This window comes from Drosophila ficusphila, unplaced genomic scaffold (assembly GCF_018152265.1).
Source record: "Drosophila ficusphila isolate 14025-0441.05 unplaced genomic scaffold, ASM1815226v1 contig_198, whole genome shotgun sequence".
NCBI lineage: Eukaryota > Metazoa > Arthropoda > Insecta > Diptera > Drosophilidae > Drosophila > Drosophila ficusphila.
In genome coordinates, this window is record NW_025064092.1 from 2,663,155 (window position 1) to 2,681,082 (window position 17,928).

Consider the following 17,928-nt stretch of genomic DNA (forward strand, 5'->3'; position numbering starts at 1 on the left):
TTGTATAATCGAGGTGTTAGGGAAACGGAGATTTGCGAAAAGGAAACTAGATAAAGACGTGTCTTCTTTAATGATTTATATCAGATCAGGCTTAAAACTAGTCTCAAAATAGTATTTTTGTATGGTTTTTTTTTAATAACATATCCAGTTTGCAACTTCATTCATTTTATGGTGTCTTACAAATTGAATTAAATACCTTTGCGTCCTGTCATAACCTCGCCATTGAATTGAATTAAAATACAATCTAATCCTTTTCCAACTACTTTTTACTATTTTCCTATTACAAACCGTACTTTGTCCAATTGCTTATGTAGTGTGGGAAGTTGCACTATCTAAGCCCCCACCCACTTTGCCACTCCTTTTATGCAATTAACAAAGGTCACGTAACAACCCTTTTTTCGTGCCATGCACTTGACCAAACCGCAAAATGGAAACCAATTAAACGAAATCGCTCAAGATACAAGCTCAGATAAAAGCCGGGGGATATGGCATGTTTAACACATTAAGTCGATGGAAAATGAAAAATGGGGAAAAGGTACGCGGGAGTACGCACGGAAATTCCAAAATTCCGAAAGCCACTAACCAAAAAGAAATATGTATATACGGTTTAGGTAAGGGATTGGGATGAGAGATGTTCGCTGGGGCTTTTGGCTGCTGCACAAGATGTCAGTCACCGGCTACCAGTTAGCCACCGTCGGCCCCGCCCCCTTTTGGCAACCGCCCATGGTAACCTACATACACGAGGCACTAACATATCGCCGGAGTCTCGGGCACGTCGGCCAAATCGGCCATGCTCGACTGCTGTTCAGATACACAGGTCGAGATACAAATCGGAGATGGACGTGAGTGAAGCGGTGATCGTGTGGGGAAACTCACGGCTGGATATTGGAAATTATAGGGGAGCAATGCTAATTAGTTTGTCATAAGTAATAAAAAAATAGCTATGAAAACAGATATTTACCATATTACAAATTTAAAAATATTTGTAATTTTTCACAAAAAAGTATAAAGGGTTTTTCGCTTGAAAACCTACAAAAATATTTTGAATACTGAATAATATTTTATACTATTATGAAAATGTTTAGGGAGCATATTTTTTAAGTTGGCCAAAATGATTTGATAAATTATTAATTTGGAATCTAATATTTAGCACCGTTTTCTTTCTGTTTATTTTAAATTTCTAATTTGTTTTTCCTCTTGTTAGATAAAACAAAATTTAGTAGTAAAATCAAATAAAATCCCAGGTAATTCCCCACTTCCAGAGTCACGAAATCATCTCTATGGAAGTTAAGAGTACGCGAGGCACTTGCTGCCATTACTTCGTTTCTTGCATTTGTCGTTTAATGAAGTTCATTTTCAGTGCCCAAAAACTGGAGATACCGATGCGGATGACTCAGCGAAAAGATAAAACCATGGCTGGGGCCTAATTGTTATGTCACCTCACCGAGAGCTTTCTTCTGGAGGAGGTTAACCAAGAGAAAGGGGAGGCGTTGGCGGCGCCTCTTCGTTTTGCCCAACTTTAGTTGATTTTTTTATTTATTTTTTTTTATTTTGAGGCCTCTTCTATTTTCACTTTTAATTGCCCTCGAGCAAAATTTGTTTGTTGATTGGGCAATTGGCCCAAAAGAAATATTGCGTCTAACCATGGGCGCATATAGTAGTACTTGAAAAGAGCGACCGGTAAGTGCCGGAAATTGTACGGCGTGACGCTAGTTTTGCCGTGTGTGAACCCCTATGGTAACACCAGTTGTAATTGTAATTGTAATTGTTATTGTAGCGGAAATAGTTGATTAAATATGCACAGAAGCCTGGGAACCGAAAGTGTTTTGGACCATTATGATGCATTAGCGAGTTATTAGAGAGTTTTTTGTTTCAGTAAAAGTTTAACTGGATAAAAATTAAAAAAAAATATTATCTCTAAACGTTATACAACATCGAAGCCTTCAGGTTTTAATATCCTTGGACTGTCAACCCGCAAACAAAGTTGCCAACAAATTAGAGATACATGTTCACAAGATTCATCTAAGGGCCTTCCTTCCAGTTAAGGTCACTCTACTTACCCACTGAAGTATAGCCCTTGACCAATGAAGGCCCTAACACTCGCAGTTAGACAAAAAACTGAAAAAATAACTGAAGAAGAAACCAAAACAAAAGCAGTCAAGAAGACGCACAACTCATCGCAAAAAGTTTGACAAGTTTATTTGTGCTTTTATTGTCAAGTTTTATTTGTTTAGTGGGGGGCAGCGAAGTTTCCTCGACATTCGCATGGAAAACTCGGCTTAAATCGCTTGGGCTGACCTTGCCCCATTAGATGGTGATATATCAAACGATCGTCACATCGTGGCCCCATTAATTTGCAGACATTATACTGTGTGCGACTTTCGTCATTCCTTTGCAGGTGGAAGTGCTTAAACTTTTTAGTCTCATGGACTGAACGATTGGGAAATGTTTCAGCAAACACTAAAGTTTTGTCAACCCAAGATAACTGACCAAAGATATCAGTGAATATAAGATGACCTTCCAAAAGAATGTCTGTGAAAATTTTTACCTACTAAAAAAAAAAATGTGTAGAAATTATTACTCATACGCACTGTGGTCTATTTATTACTCATACGCACTGTGGTACATTTATTACTCATACGCACTGTGGTACATTTATTACGCAGCTTATTCTTGATATCCATCTTCACTATTTATTATGTTTCGACTTTGGTTTCCATTTATTCATAAATTGTTTATCATTGAACAGAAATTAAGTCTCCTAATCTCCTATTTCCCATTTCCTACCGTATTTAAGATATTGTAAGTAATTGAAACTTCATTACAATTTATTAAATTGGAGTTTTCTTTGAAATGAATTTCCATTTCGTCATAATCCTTTCCGGTTATCAGATTGTGTAGCAATGCAACCAGGAAATTGTCAGAAATGCAAACAACTTCGGTGTTTCGGGGACCTCCATCAATATATCACCCCATAGGCAGAAATGGGAGCAATTTCGGTAGTTCCATCGATACAACAAACTAGTTGCGTTGGATATCCGTTCGGCATCAGGTGTGTAATGTAATATAATGACAATTACTTGGCAAATTCGTGTTGTGGTTTGTCAATTGGCGAACACACACACTCCCCTCGAAAAAAAACCGGTTGAACAATAAAAACAATCAACCGACAAGTAAACGCCACGAATTTCACTTTGATCTCCACATCTTTATTGAACTCTTCGGCTTCTTCAATGCCAAAAACTGGTCAATTAATTGCGGTTCTTCTGCCAGCTGTTATTCCATGTCGAAGTTTAAGTCGATGATGGTGTACAGTAATGACTTTTTAAGTGGTATAAATAAATGTCACCGTATTTTAAAATTCGATTTTACCAAGTTTCAATAACTTTCACAATTTTCATCCGATCTGTAAATGGATCACAATTTTAAATTGAATATCAAAACAAAGCTTTTTTTATGTTTTGAAATATGTACCATTTTTTATGCTCATAAGACTTTTTTTAAGTTTCTGATGGTTTTCATACCTCCAAACATTTGAAATTGAATTTCATTGATAGGACACACATCGAAGCTCTACTGTTCATCTTATGAACGTCTTCGCTTGTATGGCTTACGTGCGCAATTCCACAATTCCACTACACAACTGCAAAGCAACTCGCTCTGGAACCGAAATTCCAACTCAAAATGAAGCCCATCGTCCGCGGAGAGAAGTGCACATAACCGTAAAGTGAGCATGAAGGTCGTCTGCTGTCTGCAAGGAAATTCGAAAAAGAAGAAGGCAAAGAAGAAGAGGAAAAGGAGGTGCCGAGGGAAAAGCCGCAAATGTCACATATGGTAAAGGTGAGAGCGAGAGGCAGGAGTTGCAATCGGTTATATGTAACCGTTTTGCAATGTACAGCATCAGCCATCAACCGCAACCGCATTGCTTCTTTGTTGTTGTTCATGTGTGGGAGAGTGCGAAGGAGAGGATCGCGAAACGGTAACCGTTTCACATTGCAAAATGAGCACAGGCGCAACCGCAAAACGGAGCAGAAAGAGCACGAGTGGAAAAAGGAGCGCCAAATGGTAAATAATTTTGAAAAGTTCGATCTTATTTTGAGGTTCAATGTTTTAATTGGTTTTGATTAATAATTTAAAAACATTCACTTAAAATGAAAGAAAGTCAAATATTTTAAATTATGAGTAACCGTTTAAAAAATTTGAGAGTAATATACATATTTTGTATCCGTATTGAATAATATTTGTTGTGCCACTAGGATATACAAAGTGGCGAATATTATCAATTTGAATTCAATTAAATTGATGTGCCAATGTTTTTTCTATTGAACAACTGAGAGTGCAGTTGGATTTGCTGAGAAAAAACGTGCGCATGCGCAACTGTTTTGAAGCCACGACGCCGGCGTCCTCTGCCGTGGCTACCGCCTCTGCCGACGTTGCAGCGGCGGAGACAAAACGTCGCAGGCCAACGGATTTTGTGGCTCAGAAACGCAGCGACTGCCAAGCGAGGCGGATGGCCTAAAACGAAACGGGCTGGCGAGGCGTATTACCAGTGAACCGGTTAACTGATTACCGATTATCCATTACCCATTTTACACGAGATACCCGATTCCAAAACGCGCGCGTCCAACTACTTCTATTCAAATTTATTTATTTTTGTTTCTGTTTACTCAATGTGTTTTCGAGGCCTAAATGAAAGTGCAGAAAGGCAAGTGACTGTGAATGCGAACGTGTCGTCGGCACAGAGAGAAAATATCACCATAATCGGTCAACAATTCATCTGTTCCTCATATCAATGTGTTTTCTTTCACTGGGAAATCTGCTTATTTTGAATATATTAAAAAATCCAGTTCAACTTCCTTAAAACAATTTGGAAACCTTAAAACATTTAGTACACATTTTTTAAAAGTTTGCAAGATTACATATCTCTTCAAAATTCTTTTTAATTTTATCCAGAATACCACGAACTGACCATATTTTTATGTTTTTTTCCCAGTGTGCGTAAATAGTGAATGCCAAAATCGAATAAAAGTGCCCGAATAACTCAATGAAATGCAGTGACAGCGGCAAATTGGAAACAAAAACGCTAAGGACCGCCCAAAGATATTAAAAGAAAGGGAATCCTTTCCCAAATCCAAAAGTAAACCTATCCCAAAATCATGGTTGTAGTTCCCGCTCTTGGCGCCGCCGCGGTTTCCGTGGGCGGACTGCTCTTCAAGGCGAGTGCCGCCTCCAAGGCGGCAGCGGCAGCGGGCGTGGCAGCGGCAGGTGCCTCCAAACTGGGTTTGGCCATCGCCGGTGCTATCAAGCTGGCCACCGCTGTGATCGGCGTCGGCAAGCTGACCATCCTGCCCTTCCTGATAGCGGCCATAGCCTACTATAATTACGATCTCTTCGATCCGGAGAATCGACCCTTTAATGTCCAGCAAGTGGACCTTGCCTACGACTTCATCATCATCGGTGGAGGTTCGGCTGGCACTGTTCTGGCCTCCAGACTCTCGGAGATTCCACACTGGAAGATCCTGCTCCTGGAAGCGGGAGGTCATGAGACGGAAATCTCGGATGTTCCACTGCTGTCGCTCTATTTGCATAAAAGCAAAATGGACTGGAAATATCGGTGAGTCAACTTCGCTTTGAACTCTTTGGAACTCTGGTGAAATTCCACGCCAATAATTTTGGGTATATGGAGAGATTTCTTGGAAGTTTTGATAAAATTCTGAACTCAACGATATTCAAATTAACATCGTACCAGTAAAGAAATTTAAATGTAAGGTTATTGAACGGCAAATAAGACATTTTAGTTCAAACTCCGAAAGTAAAAAAATTTGAGGCTTTAAATGTTTAAGTTTAAATAGAGTTTTTAATGCTTATCATCAAGCATTTATCTGAGACGATAAACAAAACAATCAAAAACAGTCAAAAACAGTACCATTAAAAAAAGTTTTATTGACTTTAGTTAATGTCAAAGGACTTGATTTCAAAGGTGGTTGCATTGCAAATAATTTTTAATTATTTGTACTTTTCAAAACTATTTAAACATTAATTTTAACAGCTTGCCACTTAACAATATTTCGGCCTTTATCCCCACTCACTTGATTTACAAAGTACCTAACATTTGGTGGGTCATAATGATTTTGGGAGGGGTCAAAGAGTTGGCCTTAGCAGTGGCCCGGTTTGCTTTTCTGTTTGCGCCCTTTTTCGACCAACGTGCACCGGCTAAAGTATAATGACTTGCTTTTTTACAAAAAAGCTGGTACCAGACAATAAACACCGAATTCTGGCATATGCAAATCCCGCCGGGTGAGCCATCGATGAGTTGGGGCCATCATTAGCATTCGGAATAGACCAAGACAACTCAACTTGGCCGGGGTTCGGGTTTGGCGAAGTAGAGACAGTGATGATGATCATGATTATAATGATGATGGTGCCAAAGGCCAGATTCGTTTAGTTAGCAACCGCCTGCCAATTTTTGGACTATTTGCCAGCTCTCTTCACACGCAAACAGCAAAACGATTTCAGCACTCGCCAAATGAAAGGGAAAACGAACTGACTTCTACGACAATTCAAATCGCTTTTAAACATTTTATTTATTTGAATCCCCAAAAAAAAGAATATATTTGTAATGATATATACTCCTTTTTTATATGACTCTGTTAACACCAATTACTTTACGACAGTTTTCATTTCGTTTATCTTGATTTGTGGCCACTCTGCTCTTGAGTGTTCCCATTTCTCGCATCTTTCACTTTTCCCCGGCCGACTTTCCTCCATTCACCTGCAGCCAGAATGTTCCGATTGGATTGAGACAAACGTAAACCATTACCATTTACCAGTTCAACTCGATGGATGATCATCTTCCCCTTTTGTGTGTGTGTCGCTTTCAAAAAACAATTAAGAGCGTCTTTTTGTGGAGGCTTGAGCCTCCATTAAATGAACAAATATTCGGGTTACAACCACTGAATGGATAATGATCACTGCTTCTGGGACTAATTGGAATTAGAACGGGCTACCGTTAGAAAGACCTGCCCCGAAGCTCTACATATATATATTTTTTTTTCGGGAAGGGTTACTCGTTTCATTCAGATCGTTTTCTATCTCTCGGCATTTCATTAATAACAGCTGATGATCAACATCCACATGTGGACGTAGTTTCAAATTAACAACTCGAACCACTGCTTAATTATTCATGAGCATTGGCGTTTTTTTCCGAATTTTGTTAGAGCGTGTTACCAATACCGTAATCCATTTAACTGTTTAATGTGACAAGGGGCTGGGTTTGGGTTGGGTCTATGGATCCATAGGCCTAGCGGCGATTTTTGGTTTTCTCTATGGGTCTTCTTCGTTTCAACTCGGAGTTTCACTTTCAGAATTCCACACTCATTAGTATTCCCATTCCAATTCCCTTGCTACTTCCACTTCCATTGGAATTATTTCCTTTCCTTTTGCTTTTTTTATTTCCATTTCTATTCCGATTCCCATTCAATTCCATTCAATCTTATTTTGCGTAATTGAATGCAATCCATGGCTAAAGTGCATGCGAAATAAAGCATAAGGTGGAAAGGTGTACAATAGGCACACAGAAAAAAAAATCTTTCTATATTTTATAATGAATGAATTTTGTAGTACTTTATTTTAAAAAATTTAGAAACAGTTTTGATTTTATTACATCACAATTTTCTGATAATTCATTAGACTTTTACCTAAATTAATGATTCTTTAAATTTTCCGATCGTTCAGTGCATAAAAAAAACAAAAACCAAAATTAAGTGCAGCTTGTGTGGCAATATAATCGAGTGTGTTTCTGAATCATTGCATCATTGGCAAACTCGGGAGAGTCGGTAGCAGTATCTGCATTTTTGTATCTTAGTATTTGTATCTCGTGCCTCCAGTCAGCTGGATCCCAAGTGTGTGAGAGAGAGAGATACACAAAGTGAATGAAAAAGAGTGAGTCTTGAGTGTTTGTTTTGGGTGCAATGTGTACAACAAATCGACACTCGAAAACCGCTTTACAAGCAACGGGAAATTCAGTCAACAGACTGCAACGAAATTGAAACTGACTTGGAAAAAAAGAATAGGAGACTCGGCGGCAATCACTCACACGTCAATCATCGCCAACCATCTTGATTGACTCACTCATGGGCGAAAAAGTTTCACCCGCCTGAGAAAGTCGGAAGATTGGTGGCATCGGATTTGTATCTTTTGGGGTTCAGTGTCAATTTCGTGAGGTTCAAGGTCGTGGGGAATATATGGTTAGAAATGGGTAATTTTTAAAAGACCGGCTATGAAAATCATTTAAAAATTTAATACAATCACATCAGGAGGTTAATGCTATTTAAATCTTAGGGGTATCAGCAAATTTAAAATGATTAATGATATTATTTTTATAATGATGCATAATGTGTTTTGGAAAATGTATGCAAAATTTTTTATTATAAAACGGACTCCGTGTAGTTTATAAAACACCATAACATTTTGTAAGAAATATATTGAAGGCATGCTAGCAATAAAACTCATTCAGCACTGATAATAAACCATACCGCTTGCAATCACCTTCGTGTGCGATTACAGGATAAATGCCTTTAAGTTAACGACGTGCCGCCAAATATTTCATAATTCATAAACTCGTGTGCAACGATCGTTGCAAGCCATTTGAAAGTATTCAAATTCGCAGTAGACAACAGTAGATGCCGGCTAAAACCAACAGCGGTTCTGTAGGGTAAAAAAAAACACCAGCTGGTGGAATAAATGTGGGACCTAGGCAAATAAATAACCTGACTGGTTAACCCCAGAGAAATAGAGAAAAATCAACTTGTCTGTTGTGCATTCCACTTGGGGATTATGCAAGATGAGTTGGCGGATGACCCCCAGCCTTATCCGCATCATTAAATTCCCCTCCTCGCGTTCGTTGATGCCAGAAATATTTTGGCATCCACAGTGGAGACACGCCCATGACGGATTCGGGTTCGCATTGTGAATGCAAGCTGCAAGCGGATATCAATTTGGGCAGCGATCATGAAGCAACTACACTGGGAGAAAGTGGGTTTCGTAAATGGGATTATACAATGAGATAGTAAAGTACTTTCAATGCCTTTAAATAAAATATATTTCAATGAAAAATTATAAAAGGATTTCCAGTTTGCATAGGTCTTGTAAACTTTTTAGTTTATAACATATATAATACCATACTATTTAAATTGTTTTTAATGCTTTTTAGTTACAATATATATATTTATAGATATTTAAAATGTTGGAAAGGATTGTTTGACCATAAATTCTGATATTTTAGAAGTGTGGATTCTGAGATGGGGATATCCTACGCCGGTCCAGTTGGGTTTCCCAACCCAAACCGGATCGCATCTGAGTGACTCCGAGCGGTGTGATAAAGTGGGTTAGGCGGTCTGCGGGTTTGCAGGTCTACAAGTTTGGCGCCGCCATGGAAATGGCACAAAACGAGGCGAAATGAAAAGAAACGGCGCTGATACTTGCCAATTGCACCCGAGTAGCTGAGTGTTGTTGGCCTGGCTCTCAGTCGGTTGCCAATCGGCGATCGCGAATGGCCAAAAGCCGAGAGCCAAAAACCAACTGGCGGCCACAATTGACCGGCGAAGAGGAGAGTGGCTACGTGAGCCGGTTAAATGGACAGGCTTCGATGGCTCGTCATACCGCGATTTGTGTCAATCGGGCCATAAAAAAGACAACTGAACACCATATGCAAGCCCAAAAAGCAGAACCCCCCGATAACACTTAATGTTGATATGGTTATTGGATGTTTATTTGTTTTTGCCCAATCGAAAGTATGAAATTTGTTACGACACCAGACGGATCACAAATATATGCTGTTAATCTAATTAACACCCATGGATTAATGAGTCCAAAGATTATGTAAAGTGGAAAATAAATGGGAACTATTGTGATATAAAGAAAGTGTTGCAAGATTATTCAATGAAAATTTAAGATGTAATCCTCTAGGATTTGTTCTTTAGATATTGTGATTTAAATTTTGGTACTCAGGTTTCTCCTCTTCAATTTTTCCCACATTTTATTTAGCAATTAATCCATCCATAAATCTTTCCATTAATAAATCGCTCTGAATTGTTGCCATTTTACAGCTTAATGCGTCCGCTAAGTGATTTTATATGGCAATCGACAGCTGTTCCATCCGAATGCTTTTTCCCTTTTTTTGGGGGGTTTCGTGGGTTGGGGAACTTCGACGAGGCCTTAACCAACTTTCGGTTAACGAGCATTAAACAATTACGAAAATAATGCAATCAACTCGAATTTTCGGCATGCATATTCATTTCATAAGCGGCAATTATGATTGTTGTTGTTGTCCCTAATGCATGTTTGAAATCCCTCTGTTTTAGATTTGCTAAAAACAATAACAGATTAAATAGTTATAAGATCTCTAAACTTTATCTGTTTCACCGAATGAATTTTCAGAATTATGCCATTAATCTATTTTTAGTCCTCTTTTATATAAGAAAATTATAATTAAAAGCATTTCAAGATAAAGACTTGATTTGTTTTTACCCAAATTAAACTTGTTTAATAAAGTGTAATATCTAATTATATTTATAATAGACTAGAACTATTTGTTTCCCACAATTTCAATAATTGTCACTAAAGAGAGATTTACGGGCACACAAGAAGTCAAGTGAAGCAAGCGAAATGAGTTAATATTAATTTGCCGCGTTTATGTTAGTTAACTCCTAAATGGCTAATAAAAAGCAAACAAATTGCGTCAGTTGGGCGTCTCTCTCTTCCAGCCAGATGGAAGTCGAGGCGAAAGTTTTCTTCTCCATTTTCTCGCCCATAAGCGGTGTGCGGTGTGTGTTTGCACCTGTATATCTGTGAGAAATGGCCGGAGCACGTAGCCAATAAGTCAGTATGCCAAACAATGTGCCGCACATATGCGGTTACAGTGGCGCGAATCGATATTGATGGCTCGTCAAGGGTTAGAGCGATGGAAAATATCCATCACCGATATCTGGGCAGCATAAATCACAAATTTGATTTGAGTGCATGTCGTATGCTAATTACCCCAAAACCCATCTTTACCCCAAAACCCACGCCTGAGGGCGGGAAAATAAAGGGAGGGACAGGTGTGACAACCTAATCGCAAAAGATGCAAATGCAGTCGAGACAAGCGGATGATGGACCGTGGAGCGCCTCAAGTTGAGCACTAAACCATCAGCTGAAATTGACTGACATCTTCACTATACTCTTGCAGGGGGTATAGCAATTACGGTTAGAGATTAAGATTTCGAGTTATTAAAGATATTTTGTAACCCAGGGTTGCCTAATTCATAATTAAAGCAGCATATGTTTAGGAAAAATGTGATGTTTTGGGTAATGGCTCCTTTAAAAATATATATTATGTAATATATTTACTGCCATAAAATATTGTATACGGCTATTCTACTTTTTATTATTCTTTTGTTAAGCCATTGATTATTTTTCCATAATATATAATAATCTTAACCATTGCTACAACCCTACAATATCTTAATTTTTTTCTTTTTATGTCTCAAAGGGCATTATTAATTTCGTTATTATTTTTCCTTAAGCTTTACACTTGTTTCTTTGGCTTTGGCACGCTTTTTCTCTCCACCGCTCGCCATGTTAGCCAAAGTAAAATCATTGCTGACCAAGTTTTCCGCAACTGACATTTGATTTCCGTTTGTTTTCGTCGTGCCTTTCTCAGCCGAATGTGGTTGGTTAAGTTGTCGCTTGATTGTTGCCTGTCACTGGTAATTTATATTTTCATTAACGATTAAAAAGTCTTCCTATGTGTTTAGCAGCAAACTTAATGGGCACCCAGAAGATGTGGAATTTCGTTTTCAGTTTCGCGGTTTCGGAACGGGAGCAAAGTGAAAACACCAGAGTTGTCAAATCGTTTTGTTGGCCAATTTGCCCGTTGGCTTATTGGTTGCTCTCACGGCAAGGAAATATTTTGCTAATGCTGGGAACGTTGGGAGCAGATTATTATCTTAACAAATGCGTAACTAAGACTGGGATATCCGCTAATTGGTGGAGCTTGAAATTGCTGGGCGCAAATTATCGTGTTTTTCTCTGTGCGAATTTTGTTTGCCTTTTCATTTTTCTTTTTCTCTTACTTTTTTGTATGCAGTTATCAATTGTTAGAAAAACTTGCAATACTTAACTTCCTCTTTGGTTTATTGACCCTTACCTTATTTATTTACAATAAATATAAAGAGGTGTAAATATAATAATAAATAATATTGATAACGGTATTAATACCTTTATTAATCTTTTATTATTATATCAGGCAATTTATTTATACATTTTTTTCTTTTATTTTTTAATATATTTTCATATTTTTGCTTGAGCAACGTGTCTGCAATTTTTCAAAGCCACCACAAAATAAGCCAAACTTTAAATGCCACTCGGGGATACATATACTCGTACTCACAGATACTTGCACTCACAGATACTCGTGCTCACGGATACCATAAAACTATTTAAAGGGCAAAAGTACGAAGGGGAGGCCGTCTGGTTCATTGCCTCATGGATTTTTGGTTTTTTTTTTTCCTTGGCTTGGCGTAATGGGCGTTTAACACCGACTTTTTTTGTGTTGTAATTAAGTTGGCCACTGGGCAATTTGGCTTTTTCGGGGGAGTGGGCGTGGCATCTTGACTAATGCGCTTTCATTGTCGCTTTGTTTACTTGGCCACAAAAATTATCGGTTATCTCTTTCACTGCTTGTTTGGGCTTAGATTCGCTAATTGTTTTCTCCCAGTCGTAATCTTTGTGGCTACTACACCTTTATTTTTGTATCTACAAACGAGTTGGGAGCTTAGTTTTTATGATTTCTCCCCAGTTGCACTCACTATAAATTTGTTTGATTTGTTTTACATTATATATTGTATTTATATGTCTGTTTTATAGCACTCAACCACAACCAACTGCCTGTCAGGCGATGAAGGACAAGCGATGCTGTTGGACCAGAGGAAAGGTTTTGGGCGGCAGTTCCGTGCTGAACACCATGCTCTATATCCGGGGAAATAAAAGGGATTTCGATCAATGGGCTGACTTTGGAAATCCAGGATGGTCCTACGAGGAGATCCTTCCCTATTTCAGGAAGTCTGAGGATCAGAGGAATCCCTACTTGGCCAGGAACAAGCGCTACCATGGAACAGGTTAGTCTTTGGATATCAAAAAAGATCATTAAATGTTTTATTAGCAACAAAAAATCTTTAATGTTTATAACACAAATTCTTGAAAACCTCAAAATTCTTTTAATTTAGTATAAACTTTTAGCAAGTTGTTGCCACAAATCTTTTCTCTTTGAACAACTTTAAATGTCTTCTGAATAGTCTTTGCAACACCATAAATAAATCACAGTGGCCATAAATCTTTCTTTTTTTTCGAAAGCAGTAGCACCAACTTTTTAATTTCTAAAGTGAATTTCAAGTGAGATAGAAATTTGTGGGAAAGCGAGAACATTAAAAAAGCTTGTTAAGCAAATGATTTGTGGTTTTTAAATTTTACTGATAAATAAATTTAGAAATTTAGTTCGGATAAATGTTTTCCTAAATTTTTTACAAAGGCTAATAAGACATTTTGATCTGCACATCGAATAAATCTTTTAATTTTTTGTAATGCATAATAATGTAATATAAATCTGATTTCCAGGTGGCCTTTGGACGGTGCAGGATTCCCCCTACAACACACCAATTGGACCGGCTTTCCTTCAAGCTGGCGAGGAAATGGGCTACGACATTGTGGACGTGAATGGAGAACAGCAGACGGGCTTCGGTTTCTACCAGTTCAACATGCGACGCGGTTCCCGCAGCTCGACGGCCAAGTCATTTCTGCGACCAGCTCGCCTGAGATCCAATCTCCACGTGGCTTTATTTTCGCATGTGACCAAGGTCCTAACCGATCCCCACACAAAACGAGCGACGGGGGTTCAGTTTATCCGCGACGGAAGGTTGCAAAATGTCTACGCCACCAGGGAGGTGATCCTATCGGCGGGTGCCATCGGATCACCCCATCTAATGATGCTCTCGGGCATCGGACATGGTGAGGAGTTGGCCAGAGTGGGCATCCCGTTGGTGCAACATCTTCCCGGAGTTGGACAGAATCTACAGGATCACATTGCCGTGGGCGGAATAGCCTTTCTCATCGACTATCCCATTTCGATTGTGATGAAGAGGATGGTGAATATAAATACAGCTCTGCGATATGCCATCACCGAGGATGGACCCTTGACCTCCAGCATTGGTTTGGAGGCGGTGGCTTTCATTAATACAAAGTATGCGAATGCCAGTGATGATTGGCCCGATATGAACTTCATGATGACCTCGGCATCGGTGATGTCCGATGGCGGCAGTCAGGTGAAGACCGCCCATGGACTAACCGATGAATTTTATCAGGAGGTTTTCGGCGAGGTGAACAATCGCGATGTCTTCGGGGTGTTTCCCATGATGCTGAGACCCAAAAGCAGGGGTTACATTAAGTTGGCTTCGAAGAATCCCCTGAGATATCCACTGCTATATCACAACTACCTCACGCATCCGGATGATGTGAATGTTTTGAGGGAGGGCGTCAAGGCGGCGGTGGCCATGGGAGAAACTGAGGCGATGAAGAGATTTGGCGCGAGATTCTGGAGCAAACCTTTGCCGAATTGCAAGCACCTGACTCTGTTTACCGATGAGTATTGGAACTGCTTCATTAGGCAGTATACGATGACGATTTACCACATGAGTGGCACGGCCAAGATGGGTCCACCTTCGGATCCCTGGGCTGTGGTGGATCCCCAGCTGAGGGTTTATGGCATTCCCGGTTTGAGGGTCATCGATGCCAGCATTATGCCGGCGATTACGAATGGCAATATCCACGCACCCGTCGTGATGATTGGGGAAAAGGGTGCCGACATGATCAAGCAACTCTGGTTGACCCCAACGACGGGACCTTCGGCGGGCGGAGGTCAAGGTCAGGGTGCAAACCCCCCGCCACCTCGAACCCAGTGGCGTAGTAGAAGATCGTTAAACGCCACGGAAACATTCAGTGAAAATGCGGATGTTGGAATATCACCAGTGCTTCAATGGCCTCTGCCAAGGTCATAGTGATTTATACGAGGGGGGTTATTTGTTCTAGGGGGTCAGCGAGGGGTCAAATGGGGGTCTGTGTTTCACTGGGGGGTTAGCACAAGTTTCCGCCTTCGAAATAAATTTAATTTATTAAGCTTTACTTGCTTCTTATTCCTAATGTCTTGCACTCTTCAGACAAAAAACAAACAAAAAATATATTTTACGAGTAGATATTATCTCCTAAACAAAACCCCTGACCCCTCCACCCATGACCTTAGTCACTTAAGCGCTTCATGTAAATATCGAGTCATTTATGCTAATTCTTACATTTTTTTTAAATATCGCTCGTCTGTTTGTGTGTGTCTAATCCAAATGTGTATTTTTTTGACTTTACTTTAATTGTTTGTTTGACGCCGCGTACACTTGGAGTACCTCAATTAGTCCATAAGTCGAAGATTACGATTACGATGCAAATGTTTGATTAGTTCTTAAATGTAAACGAACTCAATAAATCGAATAACGACAAATATTAGCTCGTGTGTATGTTTATTGAACCTCTGTTGATTTTGATTTGCACATCGTAATTCAAAGAAACTCTGATAAAAAATTGAATACAATTACAACTTTTTTAAACATCAAGAGGATTATGATTCCATTATCTGGTTGACTTAAAGGATTAATTTTATTTTGCGCTTGGGAAAGTTACACACTTAAATACTTTTCGCTTATAGTTGTAAAATAATTAATTTATTAAAATTATTAACCGATCAAAAGCTTTAGATATAAACACTGATAAGTAAGTGCTTAAAATGTATAGTTTATCCCGATTTACTCACAGTTTGACATCGGCTAACGATTTTTTATAATCCTACAGTTTGAAATTCACCATTAAAAGCTTACGCAAAGCTTACCTGTAATGAAAGATATAAAACGAGATTATTAGTAGGCAAACATTTTTCAAATGAGAGCTTAAGATATCTCAAAAGTTGGGCTAAAACGGACTTAAAGTTGTTGAAGCTTTTGGAAAGCTGCCACCTTTACAAGCCAAGTTTAGAGAAGCTTTTAATTGGGCCAAGATAATGTAGAGCAGTTCCTAATAATATTATATTTGAAATTAAAAAGTAAGGCTTATCAAATATTATTGAGGTATATGAATGAGATATACATTATTAAAAATATTAAAAGTGCAACAAGTGATTTGAATTCTTTAAAGATCGATAAAATATATACAAAACAACTATTTTATTCGAAATTCCAAATTTTTCAAAAACTAATTTATGTAAAATGCACAGTTAGTTAATAAATATTGAAGATGATGTTTTTGTGGTATTACATAACCCATGTACTGGATATATCAGTCCTCAAAAACGCGCAAGGAAGCATTATGCAACCCTATAACCAATGCAGTTCCTCATTTTTAACGTCGGATATTTTCCAGCGGATCTTAGCAATTCGATGCGGTTAAGCGCGCTAATGCCAATGCCATAATCCAATAATCTCCCTTCGGCAAATTAATTGCAGTGGCTTACAATTTCATTTACGACTTCGGTTACAGCCGATGATGATTGCAATTAAGTGCACATTAAAAATCGCAGCAGTTAACGGTGCGTAGAGGGATAATAAATAATTCCCAATTGAATAATGCATTTTGGCGGGCTCCAATAATTTGTTAACAAAATGCACAACAAATCAAGGCGGTGTGCTTGGTTAATTGCCGCAGGCCTCGGGTTTTTTGCCACAGATCCCAACTATTGTTTTTGGTTTTTGTTTTTGTTTTAATGTTACCACTACCATTTTCTTACACTTGGGTCGCGGAAGACGGCCATAAATCTGAGCCACATGGCCGGCTAGATTCCATCTCCATGTGCAACGCAAAGAGCCCATTTTAAAGGCCGATCCCAATTCCAATTGCAGCGCTCTCAAGTGCAACGCATAAATATTTATGCTGCAAAGCAATGACCGTCCAAAATTTTGCAGACATCTGAACAAAAATGAAAGTTGCCAGCAACCGGGGGGCTTCTCGGCCCCCTCAGATCCCCCTCCATCAGCTCCTGGCCCAGCTGCTCCATTTCAAGACTCTCCACTTTTGCCCCCACCCCGTGGAACACTTGCAGAAAATTATGCAAGGTTACATTTGTCACTTAAGATCAGGTAAAGATTTCCGGGACAGTTAAGGTTAAGACTTCCAACCAAAAATGATTAATTAATATTAATAAAATTATAGTAGTTATTTATTCTTATAAATTCGGTTGGTTTCGGAGTAAATTTAAATACAATAAGATTTTTAAAAATATGTTTAGGTACTTGATAATAAGTTAAAGAACTTAATTTTTTTAATGAAGTAAAAAAATACCTTTTAGTTTTAATTAAATTTCTTCCAGTGCAATGTCAAGCTCAAAGTTGGGTTTTTACCTTAACTTTTGGCCTGGTTGTCGGAAGCCGGCAACTTGCAGAAATATATTTGCGATCACAGCGGAACAACAAGCTGCGCCGCTCTGCTGGCGAAAATCATTCCCCCTCTCCCCTCACAAATTTATTTTGGTCGCTGATTTGCATAGAGTTCAATGGGGGGCAATTGCACCTGATTGTGCCCCCACAGATCGTAGGGTTCACAGAGTTGTTCAACTCTTTGACTCGCCTAATGAACGAAGCGAATGTGATGGATTTATTTCGAGTAGGTTGTGGTGGGCGATTTGGGGGAAAAGTTAAGCATAAAGCGAATGAGTTACATTACAAAACGTTTATCAAACTAGCTAATTTAATAAAGGTACAGAACCAAAGAAAAAAACCATTTATGTTTATTCCTTTGATTTTAATATTTCCTTTAAAAAGTATTGTAAGTATCATTGAATATCTACAATATTAAAATGCAAAT

General features: G+C 38.8%; 2 protein-coding genes across 6 annotated transcripts in view; one reads left to right on the plus strand and one right to left on the minus strand.

Moving 5' to 3' along the window:
- LOC108094654 (flotillin-2) overlaps positions 1-17,928 on the minus strand; it is a 108,928-nt gene that overhangs the window by 41,393 nt on the left and 49,607 nt on the right. The window lies entirely within an intron of this gene.
- Positions 4,488-15,585, plus strand: LOC108101670 (glucose dehydrogenase [FAD, quinone]). The gene is made up of 4 exons (XM_017206094.2): positions 4,488-4,764; positions 4,994-5,614; positions 12,907-13,157; positions 13,654-15,585. Exons 2-4 carry the CDS (start codon positions 5,157-5,159, stop codon positions 15,087-15,089), a joined length of 2,145 nt encoding a protein of 714 aa, XP_017061583.1. The 5' UTR covers positions 4,488-4,764; positions 4,994-5,156; the 3' UTR covers positions 15,090-15,585.

Coding starts and splice junctions, on each gene's coding strand:
- LOC108101670 (XM_017206094.2), top strand. CDS start 5,157: ATGGTTGTAGTTCCCGCTCTTGGCGCCGCCGCGGTTTCCGTGGGCGGA. Junction 5,615..12,906: donor AAAATGGACTGGAAATATCG/GTGAGTCAACTT, acceptor TCTGTTTTATAG/CACTCAACCACAACCAACTG. Junction 13,158..13,653: donor CAAGCGCTACCATGGAACAG/GTTAGTCTTTGG, acceptor TCTGATTTCCAG/GTGGCCTTTGGACGGTGCAG.